Source organism: Sus scrofa, chromosome 4 (genome assembly GCF_054392235.1).
Source record: "Sus scrofa isolate SSC_HxYL_T2T_F1_AM1 chromosome 4, Sscrofa_HxYL_maternal_Yorkshire_Landrace_v2.0, whole genome shotgun sequence".
Lineage (NCBI taxonomy): Eukaryota > Metazoa > Chordata > Mammalia > Artiodactyla > Suidae > Sus > Sus scrofa.
This window is the reverse complement of record NC_139386.1, coordinates 102,355,974-102,378,798: the sequence shown is the minus strand read 5'-3', so window position 1 is coordinate 102,378,798 and position 22,825 is coordinate 102,355,974. Positions and strand designations below refer to the sequence as shown.

Here is a 22,825-nt window from a genome sequence, read left to right as displayed (position 1 = left end):
GGCTGTGGTATAGCTCACAGATGCTGCTCAGATCTGGTATGGCTGTGGTGTAGGCCCTCAGCTGTAGCTCTGATTCGACCCCTCGCTTGGGAACTTCCATATGAGGGTGCAGCCCTAAAAAGCAAAATAAATAAATAAATAAATAACAACCTTGGGTGATTTCTGATGCATATTCTCTCTAAACCTTTTTGAGAAACTAGAATAAGCAGGAAGCCCCAAAACTATTGCAGGCATACCTTGTTTTTGATGTTTTGCAAATACTGCATTGTTACGGTTTTACAAATTGAATGTTTGTGGCAACTGCATTAAGTCTATTGGTGCCATTTTTCCAACAGCACTTGCTCACTTTGTCACATTTTTGGTTAATTCATGCAATATTTCAAACATATTTGTAATTGCGATTTGTGATCTTAGCTGTTACTTTTACAAAAAGATAACTTGTGGAAGGCTCAGGTAACGGTTAACATTTTTCAGCAATAAAGTTTTTAATTTTTAAAAACATAATGCCATTGCACTTAATATACTATAGTGTAAATATAACTCTTACATACACTGGAAAAAATCTGTGTGACTCGCTTTGCTGTAATAGTCACTTTTTTTGCAGTTGTCCAGAACCCAACCCACAGTTATCTCCAAGGTATGCCTGTATAGAACATCGGTGAGGTGAGAGCTGAGGGAGAAAATAAAAAACATCCCTCTGTGTCATCCATGATTACAACTAGTAAATTTCTTCCACACACTCAGTCTCAACACAAAGTAGTCAATAAATACTTGTTTATTGAGTAAACTGAATTATAAAAAAACAAAACAAAAAAACTTCCTTCTACTACTAAGCCATGCGGGCAGAATCCACAAAGGTAACTTCCTGGCCAAAGCCCAGCTAATCCATTGTTATTATGGTCTTTAAAAAAATTACCCTCCAACGAAGTCATACAGTGTGCAGAGGCCAGGAACCCAGCTCTAGTAAGTCTGGGGTAGCTGCGGAGACTACCAGAGGATTACGTTGTTGTAGATAGAGTTGACCATAGTTCTTGAACTTTCTGAAAGGCAAAGTTTTGACTTGCAAGTCCATATTCTGTCAAAATGGCATCAGGCAAAAAGCTGGGGAAGAGAAGCCCAGGAGGATCCTCAGTTCAGTTTTCAGATGCCATGAGTTTACAAAGCTTGGCCAAGCTGTTTACGGAAGGGGTCACTCCAGTTCACTATATTATAGTGTGCTGGGAGTTAAAAAAAACAGGGGTGAGGAGAAACAGGCAGTAACAAACGTCACACCTGTACCACTAGGCCCATCACATCTTGAGATTCTCCTCATCTGTGAAAGCCTGTTCAAATAGGGTCACCTAGAAAAAAACCACATTGTTTATAAATCCATTTCCCCTCATTTTATTAAATGTTCCACTTATGTACATTTTAAAGATGAACCACTGATAAGCCTGTGCAGTTGCCTCTTGGCTCACAGGAAGGAAACGTAGCTGAAAGCCTCAGGATGGACAGAAGAATGGTGTACTTGTGGGAAAGGTGTACATGGATTTTTGCTCCTTTTCTCTGTATGTTACAGTACATTTCAGTTTATAACCATGAGTACATACAATTAAAAAAAAAATTCCCTCATGCAAATCGTAGAAAAAGTTTTCTTTCATTGAAGCTGGCAGTGAAAAATAAAGATTCATGTCTTTTTCTTTGTGCATACCCCCATGTGTTTCTTCTTCAGGTCAGATTCTTCTCTAAGCATTAAGAGAAATAGGGGAAAGCCATAGGGTAGGCAGGATTTCAACAAGTGGTCTTTTTATAAGTTCAATACAACTTCTTGAACAATTAGCTGCTGGCTGGAGGACGTGTGATCTCTTGAACAGGTATGCTGTCCAGTTGGCAGGCAGAAGTTCATTAAAGCAGGGGCTGCCCTCATGGGTTGCAGGACGAAGACCCATACACCAGGAATGGCTTCCACCCTAACATTCTGTGTGATCACCTCAGTACCTCTCGCTTGCTAATGACCCATGTGTGATCCTTTGTCCAGAGGGACAGTGTGAGATTGGGGAAAGGGGCCAAAGATCACAATCGCAAAGAATATTGGTTTTGTGGTGTTTTTGATGGCGGGAGGGTGGTGGGGAAAAATCTATCATCATTCTGGATGATTAAAGATGGTTTCATGCATTTTTAAAGCCACAATTTTATATGAGTTGCTGTGGAAACCAGCATCTCGGGAGAGGGAAGGAAAGAAAAGGAGAAGGAAGAGAGAGTTCAGTGGGATTTTTTTTTTCCATTTTCATTTTATATAAAAGTGTTAAGACCACAATGAAAAAACTTTATCCATATATATAATAAACCACTTTGTGAGCTACAATTTTTGTCTGTCCCGTCTTTAGAAATGTTCTCACATGGACAATGGTTGGATAGCATCATGCCCAAAGACATTGGCCACACAGTAAAACAAACAAACAAAACCCAGGTGTACTATGATACAATTGAGGTATAAGGGGAAACAAAAAACTTAACATTCACCCACCAAGGATTTTTTTTTTCTTTTTTCTTGATTTTGTCAGAAAAATACCAAACACAGTGATTTCAATTTAAAAAAAAGTCACAAAAATTTGTTTTTAGCAGAAGTGAATGACCAACAGGCCAGCTCATCGGCTCAGACGTGATCACTATTGGTTTTTCTAATAATCCACAAATCCACAGGGATGTGAAAAAGTCAACATCAGGGGGGAGTGGTGGCATTAAAATTAAAAAATATAAACCAAATACCCCCACCTGGTATACCCCTTTCCCCTAAATCCCTTTCCCCTCCCTCACGCTTCCCCACCCCCACTCCACACCCCCTCATGACCCGAACCCTCAAATCTCCATCAGATCTAGGTCAGCTTCTTCAAAGCCATAGAAGGACTCGGTCTCGCTTTCACCCTCAAAGAGCTGGTGAAGGCTTTCAGGCTCAATTGTCTCTTCAGGAGATGACCTGGGTCGGGGAGTGGAAGCTGAGGGCTCCTCCGACTGTTCCCCACTCAGCTTCAGTTGCTCCTCCAGGGAAGCAATCAGCTCCTCCTGCATGTCAGCATTTCTGGTAGGTGAGTTAATGTTACCATCAGGGCCAGGGAGAACGCTAGCCACAAGGAAGGACCTCTGAACCAGCTCTGGGCAGTCCCCAATGACACCAAGAACCTCAGCCAGCCAGACCAGCACCAGCTGCAGCAGGACATCAGAATCACATGCGGTATCTGCCATTTCCCGAGCCTGCTCCTTCCACTTTTTGTGCAGGAAGTTCTTGACAGTTCGTTTGATGCATACATCTAGCGGCTGGATTTTAGAGCTACAGCCTGCTGGGACAACTGCAGGCAAAGTGCTAGAGGCACTAAGCATGGCCAGCACCTCTTCTGACAAGTGAGTGCGGTGACAGTCCATCACAAGCATACCTTTGCTGCGCTGGCAAGCTGTGTGCTTCTGCCACACTCGGGATGACCACAGCTCCATGATCTCATCGTCACTGTAGCCACTCTCCTTTGCCTCCAGCAATATAGAGTCTGGCACATTTGCAGGCTGATCCATTTGTCCTCGGTAGAAAACCAGGGTAGGGAGGACAGTGCCATCTGCCAGAATGGCCAGCACCACATCACACCAAGGTTCCCCTGTGCCCACTGTCTGCAAGGCATTCTCCTTTCGGTCATCACTGCTCAGTACCTCTGTATCCAGGAACAAGGAGATCTCATCAATTGCCACAATCATAGACAAGGGTAAGTCCTGGTTGTGAATCTGCCGTTGTACAAATTCAATGAAGAGTCCTGCATTCTCTGCCACATCCTTAGGCAGAGTGTGGGCCACAGCTCGCCGGGCGTGGGGAGTCAGGTGGTGCCGTAGCATGAAACGCACAGCCCACTCATAAGAGATCTTAAACCCCCCCTCCAAGGAACGTCCTATTTTGGTGGCCTTCTGGAACAAGGTCTCCTCATTTACAGGTAGTTGCTGTTCTCGTTGGGTCAGCACCCACTCAGCCAGTTTCTCTTCGGCTTCTAAGCTCAGATATTTGCCCTCCAGATTCTCCCCCTGTGAGGCCTGGAAGCGCCGAAGCCAACGCCGGATGCGTCGCTGGGGGTTTCGGAAGTGTTCAGCTGCCTGTTCTGTATTGCAGCATAGGGCAAACAGTACCACTCGAAGCTTCTTCACAGACAGCTGCTCCTTCTTGCCAAGCCCACTGCTACTACCACCCCCTGATGCTGGCTCAGGTTCCTGGGTAACTGGGCTCCCTTCATCCTGGTCTTCAACATTCAGACATTCAGCCCCCTCTGTAGCCAAGGGAAGGGCTAAAGGCTGGGGATGAGTGGGGGTTGGTGGTGGGGTTGCAGTTGAGGCTGGTGATGGGACTGCCTGGGCCATAGGAGCAGGGAGCTCTTCAGGCTCAGCTGGGGTGGCCCCCACAGATTTCACAGTGGCAGCTTTATTAGAAGGGAAGGAAGGAGGAGGATACAAATTCTTCAAGTTCCGGTCGTGCAGTCGGTCACGAGTCTGGCCATGCCTAAGGAGTTAGCAAAGAGAGGAAGAAAAAGCTCAGTTAGGCCAGGAACACAAAATAACAGTAGTAGCAACAATAGTAATAATCAAGACCAAACATACTGCAAAACAGAAATTAAACCATGAAGTGAGTTTCTGTTACCTGGAGTGAGATATCCAAGTGAGTCCTATGGAAAAGGAGACAATAAAAAATGTTAGCTCAATGAAAAAAACTAAGCCTCCAAAGACGAGGTTTCAGAATTTCAAACAAAAAAGCACACCTACCACCTTCCCAATCTTACATAAGCTTCAGGTTAGAGTGCTTCCCATTTGGTGAAATGTATCTAAATAGTGACTGGGAGGCCAGGGAGAGATACTGCTAACTCAGTATGACCTGTATCCTTAGCTTTTGTTTTTTCCCTAACCTCTCCCTCTCCTACTTACCTCGTGGCAGGATGCTACTGGATCTGTGAGAGGGGTTGAATACCAAATGCTTAGCCATGGCGTCTCCCACAGAGGTAACAAAGGTACATGAAGTGCAGGCCAGCTTGATTCCACTAAGGAAGAGAGTCAAAAGTAGGTAAGACAAATACAGCAGTGATACTGGAGAGAGTTAAGCTCTGAGGCTAAAGAGTGGCCTTCTCCTCGCTCTCATACTAGCTCATGTGTCCACCCATCCCCAATAATAAAAAGGATTTAATGTAAAAACTTGAAAAATTAAGAGGCCATTAATAAGTTTTTCCTTACCTCACAGAATTTTTAAACAAAGCCAAATACTTGGGGCTCTTTCGTGGAACATGATTGCTGAGAAAAACAAAGAAAAAAGTGGTATGAAGTAGGGGATTCTGCTAGAGATCACCAGCCGTTGACACCCTAACAAAAGCAATGCCTCTTCAATATATCCTAATCTCAACCCAACCCTGTTTTCCTAGCATACTGATAATTTCCTATCTATTTATTTTTTCTTTTTAAGGCTACACCTGTGGCATATGAAAGGTCCCAGGCTAGGAGTCAACTGGACCTGGAGTGGCAGGCCCACGCCACAGCCATGGCAACACTGGATCCAAGACACATCTGTGACCTACACTGCAGCTTACGGCAATGGCAATGCTGGATCCTTAGCCCACTGAGTGATGCTAGGGATAGAACCCGAATTCTCACAGAGACAATTCGGAGTCTTTAACCAGCTGAGCCACAATGGGAACCGCGACTGATATTTCCTATTTAGATGTAAATGAATCATGGAGTTGAGGGGATTAAAAGGCACATCCAGCTTTGGGTGGTGGTGGCATGGCTGGGGTCAGAGGCAGCATTTCTAAGAAGCTCCCATCTAGTGCTGCTGGTACTTAGACCACATTTTGAGTAGCAAGGTCCTACAAAACCAGAGCACAGACCATCAAAGCCTGGCCTCCCATCCTACTTGGACAGGCAGACAAACGGCTCTAAAGGAAACAGGAGAAGCAGGGGAGGGAATGAAGTAAGTTCTGGAGAATCTGAAGTCCCAGATAGGAAGATTGGTTTAATTGCGACTTACTTGATCATGTGGTTGGCATAAGCTCGAGAACAGCAGGTGCTATAGCGACACAGAGAGCAGTGAACATAAGTAGGGAAATGATTAGGGAAATCTGGGATCTCGAAGCTGCACTCCAGACATGTCTGCCGGCCCATGACACTCCTGTTAATAAACAAGGAAAACTCTCATTACTGCCTCAGGAGTCCCCAGACTGTACGAGATTTAGACAACAAATCCTGCTTCAAAGGCTACCAGATTACACTGGCTATCAGGAATAGTTGTGCCCACCCAGCCCCCAGCCTCCAGAAGAAGGCACTGACATTTTCCTAACAGCTCTCTTCTGGATGTTGCGCTGGACAGGGGGATAAAGGAAGACGGGCAGAGGGTCTGTTGAGGAGGCCAGAGGCGCTGCCTCCTGCAAGGTGCTGGGAGGTGCATCACTGGAAGATACAGGAACAGTTCGTGGCTGCCCTCGGGAAGCCCGGATTGTCACCTGTGAATCAAGAGAAAAGAGTAATGAGACACTACTAGTGAAACTTGAGAATACTGAAAAGTCTCTATTCCTCCCCTTCTTGGATCTGTAAAGAAATGTCAACAAACCCTTTACCTTGGTGCCTGGTTTCAAACCTTCCAGTTGCTTGGGCTTACGGAAGGTTTTATGGTGCTGAAGCTTATGTTCAATTTTGTCCTTGGCAAAGAGAAACTGCAGCCGGCATTTGTTGCAGTGATAAACATTCCTCTTCTGAAGGGGGGAAAAAAGAGACAGAATCCTTTAACGGTTCCCAATGAATTTTCTTCCCTGAGAAGAAGGTAGATCATCGCCAATCATATCATTCTTTCCTTTCTATTGACAACTTACCACCATAAGAAAGAAGTACACACCACTAACAACAAATCTATCGTTGAGAATCACCTCCTATGCTCCCAGAGAAAGGCAGACTCAAAGTCAGGATGACTAGGTCCTCAAGCCTCTCCCCCTAACTTGCTTTATCGATGTGGATGAGTGGCTTATTAAGTTTTACTTCCCCCTATTATCTTTATAGCATGGTTGGACAGTGTTACCTACTTTTGGATATTATTTTTCAAAAACACAATAAAATGTACATGGTAAAAAACAAAAAAAAAATCACATTTTTATTCTGCACTCCTTCATGAGGTAAGTTTGCCTTCAGCTCCAACCCTCAGTCCCTTTCCAGAGAGACAATCTATCACCAGTTACTTGGGTCTTCTTTAGTCTACGCCTGTCACTGTACAGCAAACACATACATCTCCAATCACCACCTGTTTTCCTTTCTTTTACTTTTTTAACACAAATGATAAGACTTTCCTACATAGTGCTGTTTTTCCTCTTAACACATCAATACATACAGATACGCCTCCCTGTGAGGCCACTCTGAAGATTCAGTCTGCCCAGTATCAAGGTCCTTCAAAAATAGGACCCATGCCTATGATTTTCTTCCCTCAGATAGCAAGGCTCTATACCATCAGCTGAGTTACAAGTGACAATTTCCATGCTGCTGCTATATGAAAATACATCGGTGGTGGTTATCAGCAGTCACCACTGTGCAAAAGAATGTGTGAGCCTAAGAGAGTGTGGTGTGTACAAGTGAGTGCAGGCATGGACACACGTGTGGATGTGACACACAGGTGCACCCATCTTGTACTCTATTTGGCTCCCTTTCTATGTACCTTCACTCTCCTCTAGTGGCTCCTTTCCTACAGCATTTTAAACAGAGGCATTTCTATTCCATCTTAAAAACAACGCACAACATCTGCAACAACAAATTCTCCCTTGCTACCTCTTCCCCTGGATCTACCACCCTTGGTCCTCCTTCATAAACAAACTTCTTTAAATAAGTTGTCTCCATTTCCTTACCTCTCTCATTCATTTGTCCTGCTGAAATCTGACTTCCACCCTGCTAACCAACAAAACAGCTAAATTAAAGGTGGCCTCTGAAGTTTCTATCCTGCAGATACGTTCCTGAAACATTTGACCACAATCTTTTCTTCAATCACTTTCTCCCCTCGGCTTCCTTGATACCAAAACTCTTCTGGTTTTCCTTCTAGAACTAAGGTCCTGGCTTTGTGGATAGACTTCAATGGACCTAAGTCTTCAACTTATTCTCAATTTGGGGGGTGGGGGATGAGGGTGAAGCATAGCACAAAAGTTTAAAATCCACTGATTTATACAACGATGATTCCTAAGTATCTGTCATAACCCAAAGCTTTTCTCCCAGGCCTCAGACCTATATATCCAACTACCTACTTAATAAACAACTGCACTTGATGTTCATAGATACTAACTCAGAATATCCGAACTTATAATCCTCCCCGCAAAATTTACTTTCTCTAGTGTTTCTATCTCAGTAAATAGTCCCACACATTCATCCAATCACCCAAGACAGAATCCTGGGCACTATTCTTAACAACTCCTTCACTACCTTCATCTAATCCATTTGTAAATCATAGATATCACTTATCTTCTCAGTATCTCTCAACTCTACCCTCTTTGTCTTCATTTCAAAAGCCAGTAGACCCCATCACCTCTCATCTAAACTACTGAAAAAGCCTTTGGCCAGTCTCCCTAACTCTAGTCTCAATCTCCTTCAATTCATTCTTAGTGCAGCCAGTGCAATCACAACTAAAAGCAAATTTAAACACATCACTCTAGGACTTAAAAATCTCTTTAACGGCTTCCCAACAACTTAACACTCATACAATTTGAAACTCCTTTTCATGGCTTACGAGATTCTCCATGATCTGTTCCCTAACTTTCAACCTCCTCCTGTACCCTACACTCCAACCAGTGAACTTCTTTCAATTCTTTGAACCTCCCTGTGTCTTTAAGCATGCCGTTCTTCTATCCCACTTCGCCTGGCTTATCCTTACTCATCCTTCAGGTCTTCAACACCTTTTTTCCTGGAAGCCTTAGTAGGCTCCCCTAATAGGTATATTCCTTTCTGTAGCCTGTATTTCCCCTAACACAACATTCTTCGTGTTTTACTGTATTGTTGTCTTGTTTACCACTAAATCTCTAGCATCTAGCCCAGTGCCCAGCACTTATCATTGGCATTCAATAAATTTTTCCAAACACATTTATATTATCTTCTCTACCAAAATTATTTGCTTATTTATTAGCTCAGTCCTGGCCCGGCTTCCATAAACTTAAAAATGAGAACATGGGAATTGCTTGGTGTCTGGTACCTGGTGCCTCATGTAATGCTGTTGGAATGCATTGCCATTTTTGAAGACCTTCAGGCAATAAGGGCAGAGCAGGTGCCGAGTATCCTCGTGGATCATCCGAAAATGGACATCGACCTCAGAGTAGAGTGAGGAGCGATACTGACACACCTGAGTGACATAAGAGGGAAAATGAGCTAAGAGTGAAGTGAACAACTGAGGTCTTTGAAAAGAGGTAGCAACAAAAATGTTAAAATATGAAAAAAAAATTTCCTTAATGTATAGAAATCAAATTATTTTTCTGACTTTTTGATGCAGGGCTATGTCTGTGATACATTCAGCTGTGAACCAAGATAAAAATGGGGAAGGACAGGAAAGGTTGAGAATAGTTCATATTCTGACTGAGAGGAATAGTTTTTCCTGTCCATCTCCAAAAGGCATGTTCAGGAGACAGACACCCCCCCAGCACATATGGACGCTCCCAGGTGGGTTTCTCAGCTGGTACAAGGATACATTTCTTTGTGTTTTCTCCTGCATGGAAAAATCCTGAAAATACAACTCAAGTTTACTGTTTCTTCAGTATCTCTTCTGTGTTCCTAAAACTGAGTGTGTGTAACAGGTATTACACTGTTCATTAGTGGACTCTTTGTGTTCAGCCTGAGAGCAAAATAGCTAAAGCTCCCTGGAGAAAGAAGCAATACCTGGCAAACGTAAGGCATCTCTCCAGGCTTATGAGTATCCTTCATATGCTGGAGAAACAGTGGCTCACTCTCAAATGCCCACTCACAGATCTTGCACTTTGCTGTAGGAAGAAAAATAATCAATAAATCCACCTGAAAATATGACGAAAGTCCTGCTGACTCATTATCTTTATTTCTCTGACTCCTACATTTTCATTTTCAATAGTCGTAAATTATTAAGTCTCTTTCCTTCTCTCTTTAAAACGGCTCTGTCTCAACATTTGTGTGCTGATATCCTGTCTCTAGCTCAGACTTCTTTATCTGACTCCAAACCACTGTGTTCTGTCACCATTATTTCAAATTACACAGAGAAATTGTCACCTCTTCATTCTCACAGGCAAAAACTTGGTAGAAGCTCATAGGATTTCCTACTGCTAGTCAGCTGGCTTCTAATACCTCCTATTTCTCCAATAAATACAGTATCCTTTATATACCATCGCCAAATGAATTTATTTTAAAATACTATATTACTTCATTCCTCTGCTTAAGGATAGACAATGGTTATCTCCTATGAAAAATTCGACCTGGACTGAACACTTACTAAATGAGGATGAATGAGGATTTATCCTCAAAAGACTGACAATATGAACAGAAACAACTTCTTGCCTTCTTATGAGTTGTTACTTCAGTATTAACAAATTTGAGATAATTAAACTTTGAAATTAGTCATTTTTTTAAAACTACAGTTGAGGAGTTCCCGTCATGGCGCAGTGGTTAATGAGTCCGACTAGGAACCATGAGGTTGCAGGTTCGGTCCCTGCCCTTGCGCAGTGGGTTGAGGATCTGGTGTTGCCGTGAGCTGTGGTGTAGGTTGCAGACTCGGCTTGGATCCCAAGTTGCTGTGGCTCTGGCGTAGGCTGGCAGCTACAGCTCCAATTAGACCCCTAGCCTGGGAACCTCCATATGCTGCAGGAGAGGCCCAAGAAATGGCAAAAAGACAAAAAAAAAAAAAAAAAAAAAAAAAAAAAAAACTACAGTTGATCTATATATAATGTTGTGTCAATTTCTGATGTATAGTAAAGTGACTGTTATTTATACATATATAGTCTTTTTTTATATTCTTTTCCATCATGGTGTATCCTGGGAGACTGGATATAGTTTCCTAAGCTATACAGTGAGACCCTGTTGTTTTAAAATGAGCCATTTTAAAAAGAATGGATATATATACACATATATACATACATACACACAACTGATTCACTTTGCTGTACATGAAACTAATATAACATTGTAAATCAACTATACTCCAATAAAAATTTTAAAAATAATAAAATAAAATTAGCCATTTTATCAAGCTTTTATAAGGCTGTAATTCTAGGTTTTTGGCAAAAATCTTAATTGCTAGGAGTTCCTGTCGTGGCTCAGTGGAAAAGAATCTGACTAGCATCCATGAGGACGCAGGTTCAATTTCGAACACCTTTAAGCATTGGTGTTTCCCAATCTTTTGTCCAAGGCCTTTTTTGTTTTCTGTGTTTTACCTGTGCAATCTTATTCACCCTCAAAGGCTTTCCCTATAACCTATATATCACCTCTATTGTTACAGCTGTCACACAACATAAATAATATCATTTAGTATGTCTGCACCCGTGGCATATGGAAGTTCTAAGGCCAGGCAAATCTGAGCCACAGCTGCAACTGAGGCCACAGCTGTGGCAATGCCGGATCCTTAACCCACTGTGGTATAGTGGGAACTCCTAAAATACATTATTAAAATTAATTCCACCTTTAAAAAGCTTTTATTTCAAATGACCACTAAAAAAATTAAAATTATATACGTAGCTCATTGTATTTGTTGATCAGCATTAGTCTGAACCACTCATGGCAATCCCATTTCCCTTGACAATATGACCAAAGCCAAGGAGATACAAAGGGAAAACAATTCTGCCTTGTAAGAAATAGATTCAGGAAGACACAGGAAGATATACTCTTCTTCATCTGTACAATTTTACACCTGAATGTAATGCCTAAGACTAACAAAGCCACCCTGCTATGATGGAGACAAGGAAACCTGTTGAGAAGTAGAGGACTCAAATTTTGGGCCTTAAGCTCACTCCAAACCTTGGATCCTCTCAGTTAAAAGATATAATATTTGTTCTTAATGTTTTGTCCATTTTTAGTCAAGATTTTTAATTTGCATAAAAAGCATCCACTTAACATGCACATTTCTGCCTTTATGTGTCTGCACATGCTGCTTCCCATCACTTACAAACCTTTCTTACTACTTTTCATTCATCAAAATCTTTCTTGTATTTAAAAACTTGAGGGAGTTCCTGTCGTGGTGCAGTGGTTAACGAATCTGGCTAGAAACCATGAAGTTGCGGGTTCAATCCCTGGTCGTGCTGTGAGCTGTGGTGTAAGATCCTGTGTAGGCCGGTGGCTACAGCTCCTATTAGACCCCTAGCCTGGGAACCTCCATACGCCGTGGGAATCGGCCCTAGAAAAGGCAAAAAGACAAATAAATAAATAAACAAATAAAAATAAATAAAAACTTGAAAAGTTTACACATTACTTCCTGTGAAATCTGGCCACAGGATCTTTTTCCTTCTCTGAACTATTTCATCTATCACTGGTGTTATACAATGCACATGTTTACAATAAATATATTCTCTTGTTTTCACAATTTCCTATAGTTACATAATTTTTTTCTCTTCAACAAAACTAGAAATCCCTTAAAGGACATAGGAAATATTCTAGAAGATTGGACTCAAACCCTTACAATGCACCTTATGAGAGGTGTATACTTTTAAGCAAATGACTAAAATTTTCTGAGGTTGTATTTAGCCTGTGTTTGTTTCTCTCTCCCTTTTTTTTGGCCCCACCTGTGATATATGGAAATTCCCAGGCCAGGGACTGAATCTGAGCCACGGCTGTGGCAACACTGCATTCTTTAACCCACTGTGCTGGACCAGGGATCGATCCTGCACCTCCACAGGAGGACTCAAGCCTCTATAGTCAGATTCTTAACCCATTCTGCCAAGGCAGGAACACCCAGCCTGTTTTTACAACATAAGATGTAGAGTGTAGCTAACACTCCCACTCATCTTATATTTCACTGAAAGTACTGTCTTAATGGTAAAGTACCTTATAACCTCATCTTTTACCCTACATAAAACCAATCAGGGTATGAACTAAAGTGGAGATCCAAAAATAGACCGCCTGCTCCTTCTATAAAAGGATCTAGGTAATAAACCCTTTTTATATATGCCTCTCTACAGTGGTCCTGAACCAAAGCCCCTAATAATTCAGGGTCAAGTGCTGAACTTATTAATTCGTGCTTGAACAGAATGGAGATCAGACCTGTAAGAAAATGAGGTAAGTGATGTGAGAAACTGACTACAAATATGCAAAGAACTTCCTTGACACTATTACCTACCTGTAAATAAATATGAGCTCCCCCTAGTGCCATTCACTGAATGAAGAGCAAAGTATACCCCTAGAATTTAAGAATTTCCAAACTTACTGGTTGATTCATAGGGACTATGAACATTTTCCAAGTGGCACTGGAGCTGGAAGGGAGTGGAGAACTGCCGATAACAGTGCTGGCAGATAGTGTGACCATCCACCTCACCATTCTGCTGGTCAAGTTCCACGTGGTGTTTCATATGGTTCATAAATCTGTAGCACAGCACAAAATAAAAGCACAGAAAACATTAAAAAATCAGAAGCCTTGGACAAACGTAACAGCAGAACCTCAGAAAAGACATTATATGCTTTCCCCTCTACCCACCCACCCAACTTCCTCTCTTGGGACAGTCCTTTTCTGAGTCCAGAAACTAAGAGAGTTCTTGAAACTTTTCTGGGGAAGGAGATGCACTGGTCTCACTCTTCGCAAAGTTATCGTTATTACCACACTATCTCTCCTTCTATAGTGCTGGTCACTGATTTAATGATAATCCTTAGCAAGATAGGATAATAATTAGGGCCATTCTACCACAGAAAGACTTAAAACATATAAGGAGTTTTCAGCTTTCATTTATCCAAGGTGAGCTCCAAGACTCTTCAAACACTCACCGAATGTTGTTTTTTAGCCTTTTGGTACAATGTGGGCATCGGAAAGATGTGGCGACCTTAGGGAAGTTTGTGAGCTGGGCTACTTTGCCACCATCCCGTCCATAGTAGAAGTCATCTACTAACATAATGAGCTTGGTCTGGACGGCATCACCTACATTCTCATTTGGCTCTGGTACTTTGGTAGGTGGTGACAGAGCAGGAATAGGTGTAGAAGAGGGAGTGGAAGCAACAGGAGTTGTTTTCTCAGGGGAAGGGGGCTTTGCGGCTGATGGGACACTGGGTTCTGAATCCAGAGACTTTCCTTTCTTCTGGTATTCAACCATTTCCGGACAACAGTACTATAAAGAAAGAAGACATCTAATCATCCTGGTTCTCCTGGGAGCTGGGATGTGCTAATGTGCTAACTCCTCAGCTTCACTAACATTCCCTGCTAACAGTTTGGTCTAGGTATTCCCATCCAGCTTTCTACAACGTTGCCATGTTTCACTCTTTTGTGTGTGTATATGTGTATACACACATACATATAAACATATTTACAGCCATATTCCGGTTTTAGATTCTTTAACCACTCACTAGCATAACTTGACTCTGAGTTCCCTGGCAGGAAGAAGTCCCAACCTTTGCATATGGACTAATACCAGAAAATGAAAAGGCTAGAACTGGAAACTGGTTAACAGCTCTGAATTCATTCAATGTCACAATAAACAAAATGAACTGAGGCCAATTTGGTTTGAATTCTGATTATCTAACAAACCTGTCCTCCTATGCAGTGTTCTCTCTCTCTCTCTTTTTTTTTTTTTTTTTTTTGTCTTTTCAGGGCCACACCCATGGGATATGGAGGTTCCCAGAATAGAGGTCAAATTGGAGCTACAGCTGCAGGCCTAAGCCACAGCCACAGCAACTCAGGATCCAAGTCTCGTCTGCGACCTACTACAGCTCATGGCAACTCCAGATCCTTAACCCACTGAGTGAGGCCGGGGATCGAACCTGTGTCCTCATGGATACTAGTCAGGTTCGATAACCACTAAGACAAGATGGGAACTCCCTATGCAGTTTTCAAAATCAACCACAAGCAAGGAATCAAAGTCACATATGTTCTGATCCATCTGAGGGTCCTGAAGTATGATCCTATTACTTTTCAGAGTACATTCTAAAATAGGCCAAAAGAGAGTGACCCTTTAAAAAACTTCCAAAGAGCCCTTGCTTCGTAAGCTTCCAGTACTACAGGAGGCATTCACTGGTAGCCATTTAAGCTGGATGGTGTCACGGGCGATATCACTTACACACATATGACCTCTCAAAGCTTCAGTAACACGGAATTGAGCATTACACCGTGGACATATCTTCCGTCCACCATCCTGGAGATCAAACACTGGGATGGAAGAGGTCACTAGAAGAAGTGAGAACATTGATACGATTAGTAAGATGATACTGGAAAAAGATTACTGGCCTCTCAGAAAAAGGTCAGGCACTTTCTGAGGGGTATATTTTAAGGTTGGTAAGCAAGCATGAAAGATCACTATGAGACACATTCCCTTCATTCTAACTCTAGGCCAGGGGTCAGAAAATCATGGTCCAGAGTCAGCTGGCAGTTTCTGTTGGGCTCATGAGCTATGAATGTTTTTTTGGTTCTTGTTATATAAGTTTTTTTCCTTCATTGTGACAGTGTATACCTAACATAAAATTTCCTCTTAACCATTTTTAAGTGTTAGTTCAGTTGTTACTACGTACATTCACATTTCTGTGCAATCTCCAAAGCATTTTTTCATCTTGTAAAAGTGAAACTCTCTACCCATTAAACAATCCCCAATTGTTGAATGCTCTTAGACCCTGGCAACCGCCATTCCACTTTCTGTGTCTCTGAGTTTGACTACTCTAGGTTCCTCATAAAAGTGGACTCATACAGTATTTATCCTCTTGCGTCTGGCTTACTTCACTTAGCACAACATCCTCAAGGTTCATCAATGCAGCATGTGTCAGAATTTTTCTCCTTCTTAAGGCCAAACAATATACCATTATTCGGATATACCATGTTATTTATCCATTCATCAATGTTGGACATCTGGGATGCTTCTGCATTTTGGCTACTGTGCATAAAGCTGCTGTGAACATGGGGGTACAAATATCTGTTTGGGTCCTTGCTTTCAATTCTTTTGGGTGTATACCCCAAAGCAGAATTGTTAGAACAAAAGGTAATTCCATGTCTCATTTTTTGAAGGCCCATCACACCATTTTACATCCCCGCCAGCAATGCACAAGGGTTTCCAGTTTCTCTACATCCCCACCAACACTCACTTTCTGTTTTTTGGGTAACAGCCATCCTAATGGATGTGAAGTGGTATCTCATTGTGGTTCTGATCTGCATTTCCATAACTATTAGTGATGTTTATCACCTTTTCGAGTGTTTAACGACCATCTGTATATCTTCTTTTGAGAAATCTCTATTCAGCTACTTTGCCCACTTTTTAATTGAGTTGTTTGTTCTTTTGTTGTTGAGCTGTAAAAGTTCTTATGGATATTAAGCTCTTATGAGATAAATTATTTACAATTACTGTCTCCCATTTAGTGGGTTGCCTTTTTACTCTCAATAGTGTCCTTTGATGCCTAAGGTTTTAAATTTTTTTTGTCTTTTTAGGGCCGTACCTGCAGCATATGGATCGTTCTAGGCTAAGGATTGAATCGGAGCTGTAGCTGCCGGCCTACACCACAGCCACAGCAATGCCAGATTTGAGCCACATCTGCAACCTACACCACAGCTAACAGCAACGGTGGATGCTTAACCCACAACCCACTGAGCAAGGCCAGAGCTTGAACCTGCGTCCTCATGGCTACTAGTCAGATTCCTTTCCACTAAGCCATGATGGGAACTCCCCTGAAGTTTTAAATTTTGATGCAATCCCATTTATCTACTTTTTCTTTTATTGCCTATGCTTTTGGCATCATATGCAAGAAATCATTGCCAAACCCAGTATCAAAACTTTTTCCCTATGTTTTCTTCTAAGAGTTTTACAGTTTTAGCTCTTTTTGGTCTTTAATTCACTGAGTCAGTTTTTATAAAGAGTGTACAGTAAGATCCACCTTCATTTTTTTGCATGTGGATCTCCAGTTTTACCAATACCATTTGTTAAAGGTTTTTACATTTTTAAAGGTTTGAAATAAAAACAAAGGAAGAATAAGATTTAAGTTTTTTTTTTTTCCTAGGGCTGCATCTACAGCATATGGAATTTCCAGGCTAGGGGTCGAATTGGAGCTGCAGCTGCTGGCCCACACCACAGCCACAGCAATGCCAGATCTGAGCCACATCTGTGACCTACACTGCAGCTTGCAGCAATGATGAATCCTTTTTTTTTTTTTTTTGTCTTTTGTCTTTTTGTCTGTTGTTGTTGTTGTTGCTATTTCTTGGGCCGCTCCCGCGGCATATGGAGGTTCCCAGGCTAGGGGTTGAATCGGAGCTGTAGCCACCGGCCTATGCCAGAGCCACAGCAACGCGGGATCTGAGCCGCGTCTGCGACCTACACCACAGCTCACGGCAACGCCAGATCGATAACCCACTGAGCAAGGGCAGGGACCGAACCCGCAACCTCATGGTTCCTAGTCGGATTCGTTAACCACTGCGCCACGACGGGAACTCCCAATGCTGAATCCTTTAACCCACTGAGAAAGGCCAGAGATTGAAACTGCATCCACATGGATACTGGTCAAGTTCCTAACCCGCTGAGCTACGACGGGAACTCCAAGAATAAGATTTTCTAACACATGAGAACTGTATGAAATTCAAAATTCAGAGTCCATAAATAGTTTTAGTGGAATATAGTCACACTCATTTATTTACATATTGTCTATGGTTGCTTTTGTACCATAACGGCAAAGTTAAGTAGTTGTGACAGAGACCACGCAGTTTGTAAAAAATACACCAACCTGGAGTTCCCATCGTGGCTCAGTGGTTGGCGAATCCGACTAGGAACCGTGGGGTTGTGGAGTCAATCCCTGGCCTTGCTTAGTGGGTTGGGGATCTGGCGTTGTCGTGGGCTGTGGTGTAGGTCGCAGATGCGACTCAGATCCCATGTTTGCTGTGGCTCTGGCGTAGGCCGGTGACTGCAGCTCCGGTTCGACCCCTAGCCTGGGAACCTCCATGTGCCGTAGAAGCGGCCCAAGAAAATGGCAAAAAGACCAAAAAGAACAACAACAACAAAAAAAACGCCAACCTCTGCTCTAGACTGTTGATAATCCTTATGCTCACATCCTTCTACACCTGAAAACTTCTCTACCAAATCCTGACTTTAAAATCTTGTTCAGAAATGCACCTCCTCCGTGAATTATCTTTTGATTATCTCCTGGTACATCAATCCATTTCACTAACCTCCAAAGCACAATTAACAGAATTCCTTCTGGCTGCTTCAGATAAACTTTTCACAAGTGGCAATCCCCTTTACTAAAATTTCTGTGAGAACAGACTGCAGTTAACTATATTCTATTTCTCTATTTCATAGTATAGTGTTCTGATATAACAAATACTTTATTCAATTTTTCTTTGGCTGCATCCACATCATATGGAAGTTTCCACACCAGGAAGTGAATCTGAGTCACAGCTGCAGCAACACCAGATCCTTAACCTACTTCGCTGGGCCAGGGATTGAACCTGCGCTGCCATGGAGACAACACCGGACCTTAACCCCTGCACCACAGTAGGAACTTCCTTTTATTAATATTTTTGAATGACTGGCTGTCCAGAGCCTTTCTGGTTATCGTACCTTTCACTGAAGACTCAGGTCCGCTGGTTCTCTGAGAGCCATGGGCAGAGCTGTTGTTGGATACCACCACTGGCCCAGGGCTCTGGCCCAGGGAAGGGATGGTGTTGAGGGTATTCACCAGTTTGGCCACTTCATTGCTATTTTCACCTGTAACTCCAGGTCGCTTCACAGTGACAAAGCTGGCAATGCTCACTGCAGGTGGAGAGGGGAAGGACGGAGCTATGTTGGCCAAGTGATAATTATCTGTTCTCTACCCACCACCCCACCCCAACTCTGCCATCTCCTCTTCCCAAGCCTCACCTAGTTTGGGATTTGGGGTCTGGTTGGATTGGCCTGGAGGCTGAACAGCAAGCTGCCCCAGTGAGGTCGGCTGTGTGGCGGTGGGAGTGGTGGAAGTGCTAGGAGTGGACTTGGTCTGCTGGGACTGGGACTGTGGGACGGTGCTTCGAATGGTGAGAGTGGCTGGGATGACGGTGGTGAAGGTGTTAGTGGTGGGCCGCACAGGCATGGTGGAGCCTGGCCTCACAGGGGTCATCTGAGAGAATACTTGTGGGACTCCAACTGTCGGCTTAACAAACTGGGTACCTGGGGCTTTGAAAGAGAGACAAAGAAAAGTACCAAATCTTGGTCAATGAGCTCGCCTATAATACATTCCCCCATCTTTACTGGAAATACTGGAATAGGAAGAGATTAATTCCAAAACTGATTGGTGACCCTCAGATTACTAAGGGTAGTAGAGACTCTTAAGACAACAGGTGTCTCAAACTGACAAATGAAGTTGGCCTCAATAATCAGTCTGGATAATTAGCCCTAAAAACATTCAGTTGAAAGAAGATCCCTATCAACTCTTCCCAAAACACCTTACGACACTGCCTTTTCTATTCCAAGGATATAATCAGGAGTAGCTTGATCTTGCTATTGGAAGAGACTATATGGGTATAGAGTGGGAAGCAGTATGGTATATATAGGCCAAAGCACAGAGCTGGTCCTGAACAAAGTGATCTTTCTTTCTCAGAATACTAAAGGAAGTCTTTTCATTCTCTTATACAAACTCAAATATATGACAGACTATGCCATTCCGCTAGGATGTCCCAAAGGTGACAATTCCACTGACAAATATTTAGGAAACATCAGAACTAGGGAGAATAAGCTCATCAGCCTAAAGGCCAAAATGCCCTGTGGGCTCTGAGAACAAAAACTTAGGTAGACAAGCTACAGAGATACCTGTACTACAACTAAATTAAGATATTCCTTTTTGGCCTGAAGTGTAGTAAACTTACAGAACCAGGGGTAAATCACATGATTTTTAAAAATTATGTTTCAATTCAGATTCTTTGGGGGAAAAAAAAGAAAACCTAATTATTGACAATATTTACCCTCAAAGGGTATGTCATTTAATTTATATCCAAAACCTATGCTATGAAATTAAAGCAAAGTAAGGTCAAAATCCCGCTATGTGAGTAGACTTATAAGGAATACAGAATTTGGGAGTTTGCATTAATAATATTCCTTCAGGATAACAAACTTATTAGCTGAAAAAAGCAGCAGAAACAGAAAAATTACTTTATACACCCTGTTTTACTACCTCATATAGGGTGGTAAAAAAAAGAAAAGTTAAATCACCACCCTGGCCAAAGGTTAGAAAGTTTTTTTAAAAACTGGGCTTAAATCAATATGATTTTTGTATTTTAAGACTTTCCTTAAATACACTTTTTAAATGAGCTGGAGCATTTTGAGACAACAAAAACAAATCTTCTAGATGCCGATTTATTCCAAATGGATAGACATTTTTCCTTACCTGGGACTAGTGTAATTGGTCTAACCGTTTGGCCTTGCTGTACGTTCAGCACAATCCCAACCTGATTCATTGCATTTTGTACAGGCCGGACATTTCTTACAGGAAATCCCTGCATTAAAAAGCAAAATGATCTTTAACATGGAGATCAGCTAACACTAGCAGAGACTTCAGTAAGACCTACATCCAAAAAAATTCCCACACTTTCACCTAATGGTTCTCTCTCAAGAGCTAGAGCTTTTAAATCACTGAGGTGGAGAAATTTTGGACTTTATGGCAAACTTTTGAGTGACAAATATTAAAACTGGAGAATGAGCTTTGGTAATATGAACAAAAAAGGAAACCTACTTCCTGTCTTAAGAGAACATCAGCTTAAAAAAAATTCATCTACGGACTGGTCCCTAAATTGCTAAAGGGGTAATGGAAAAAAATCGATGCTAACAGTATTTACTGGAGTGATTCAACATACAAATAATTTTAAGAAATTGTTCCCAAAGTCCACTTCAAAGGCCATACACCTCTGGGAAATTTGTAAGAGAAGGTAGAAAAAAGCACTTGCCTTTACATTCCACACCAGCATTAGGTTTTCAAGTCCAATTCACATTTGTATCAAATAAGTCATCTTTCTTCTCTTCCAAAGATCTCTCTGCACTTCACCAATTTCATACATACATTTCCATAAGTCAAATAACGCACCACATTTTACGAAAAAATAACCCGAGCAAATGGTGAGAAGCCTTGAAGGCCAAGTGTTAAGGCTTTCTAATCTAAGCTTCCCACTCAATTCTGCCCAGATCCCAATCAAATTACTTTAATAACCCTCCAGGGGGATAAAGAGAAAAGTACCCAGCTGTATGCTATGTTGGGCTTTCCGCTAAAGTCAGCATCAAATTTAAGAACAGCAAATGAGAAAGTCAAGTCAAAAGACAGGGCCTAAAACCATTCCTAATGATGCTAAGGACCCTTAAGTCGGAGCCTTCAAAAGTTCAGTCTTTTTCTCCTCTACCAGGTCCCAGAATTCAGAGTCCTACTTACCTGTGTAGTGATGAATATTGGTTGTGAAGCCACAGGGGAACTTGTCACATGATTGGCATTCTGCATGACCTGGACAGGCCTCAATACTGGTTGAGTAACCATTGTACCCAGACCTGGAGTTGGATTCTGAGTCAGGATGAGTGGCTGTCCACCTTGTTGGACCAAAGAGTTGCCAGCTAAGGGGTAAAAGGAAGAAAAAAAACATCGTAAGAGAAAACAAACCCACAATTTATTATGGTTTAGATTTTAAAAATGGTGTCCCCATATATCAAGATATCCAAGACTGTCACTCATCTAGGGTTTTGTTTTTTTTTTCTTTCTACGCAGCATACTGAAATCTGTAGGCTAGGCATCAAATTGGAGCTGCAGCTCCCCATCTATGCCACAGTTGCAGCAATGCTGGATCCAAGATCCATCTGTGACCTAACGCCACATCTTTCAGCAACACCAGACTCTTAACCCACTGAGTGAGGTCAGGAATCAAACCCGCATCCTTGAAGAGAAGAGAAACCACATCCTTGACTCGTGGAGCTGCAATGGGAACTCCTCACCTCAGGTTTAATGTCACCAAACTCAGTAAATATTTAAGCTTCACTCATTCTGCAACTAACGGAAAAATACATGGATTGGAAAAGTTCACTAAAATCTCCCTCCCACATATCTTAGCTAGGGTTGTCTTGTTTTGTTTTTTTTTTTGTTTTTTCTTGGCTGCACCCACAGCATGCAAAAGTTCCCAGGTGAGGGATCAAACCCGAGCCATAGCAGTGACAATCCCAAATCCTTAACCTCTAGGCCACCAGGGGACTCCATTAACTAGGGAGGTCTTAACATACACAGTAAGACTTCTACATGGCTATCATTTTGATGATTTAAGTGACCACACATAATCTTCCCATACCAAATCAGCAAAACAAGGTAATGTATGAGTTCTCTCTCTCTCTCTCTATATATATATATATAATAGAATATATAAAATATATATATTTTGTCTTTTTAGGGCCACACCCGAGGCATATGGAGGTTACGAGGCTAGGGGTAGAATTGGAGCCACAGCAATGTGGGATCCAAGCCACGTTTTCAACCTACACCACAGCTCAGAGCAACGCTAGATCCTTCAACCCATTGAGCGAGGCCAGGGATCGAACTCGCATCATCATGGATGCTAGTTGGATTCATTAACTGCTGAGCCATGACGGGAACTCCTTCTTTCTCTATATTTTAACCAAGTAAAATCTACTTTGTCAGAATGTAACTTGTTTTTAACTAATCCACCTTAATATTTTTAAAAGAGGATTACTCATCAACAAACATTACAGAG

The 22,825-nt window shown here is 42.1% G+C and overlaps 1 protein-coding gene across 12 annotated transcripts in view; it reads right to left on the bottom strand.

Moving 5' to 3' along the window:
- Positions 1-757: 757 nt before the first annotated feature.
- POGZ (pogo transposable element derived with ZNF domain) overlaps positions 758-22,825 on the bottom strand; it is a 56,393-nt gene continuing 34,325 nt past the window's right edge. For 4 of the 12 annotated variants that reach the window (XM_085022934.1, XM_005663450.4, XM_085022938.1 and 1 more), the window contains 16 exons: positions 21,508-21,683; positions 20,476-20,584; positions 18,978-19,268; positions 18,678-18,896; positions 15,210-15,316; positions 13,927-14,264; positions 13,376-13,530; positions 9,877-9,977; positions 9,200-9,346; positions 6,603-6,737; positions 6,316-6,488; positions 6,017-6,157; positions 5,230-5,286; positions 4,927-5,039; positions 4,646-4,670; positions 758-4,507 (listed from right to left, as the gene is read on the bottom strand). In XM_085022934.1, coding sequence (XP_084879060.1) covers positions 2,839-4,507; positions 4,646-4,670; positions 4,927-5,039; positions 5,230-5,286; positions 6,017-6,157; positions 6,316-6,488; positions 6,603-6,737; positions 9,200-9,346; positions 9,877-9,977; positions 13,376-13,530; positions 13,927-14,264; positions 15,210-15,316; positions 18,678-18,896; positions 18,978-19,268; positions 20,476-20,584; positions 21,508-21,683 — 3,956 coding nt within the window. In that variant the 3' untranslated portion in view covers positions 758-2,838. The remainder of the gene's footprint in view (positions 4,508-4,645; positions 4,671-4,926; positions 5,040-5,229; positions 5,287-6,016; positions 6,158-6,315; positions 6,489-6,602; positions 6,738-9,199; positions 9,347-9,876; positions 9,978-13,375; positions 13,531-13,926; positions 14,265-15,209; positions 15,317-18,677; positions 18,897-18,977; positions 19,269-20,475; positions 20,585-21,507; positions 21,684-22,825) is intronic. The other 8 variants (XM_085022936.1, XM_005663451.4, XM_085022939.1 and 5 more) reach the window with 3 other exon arrangements.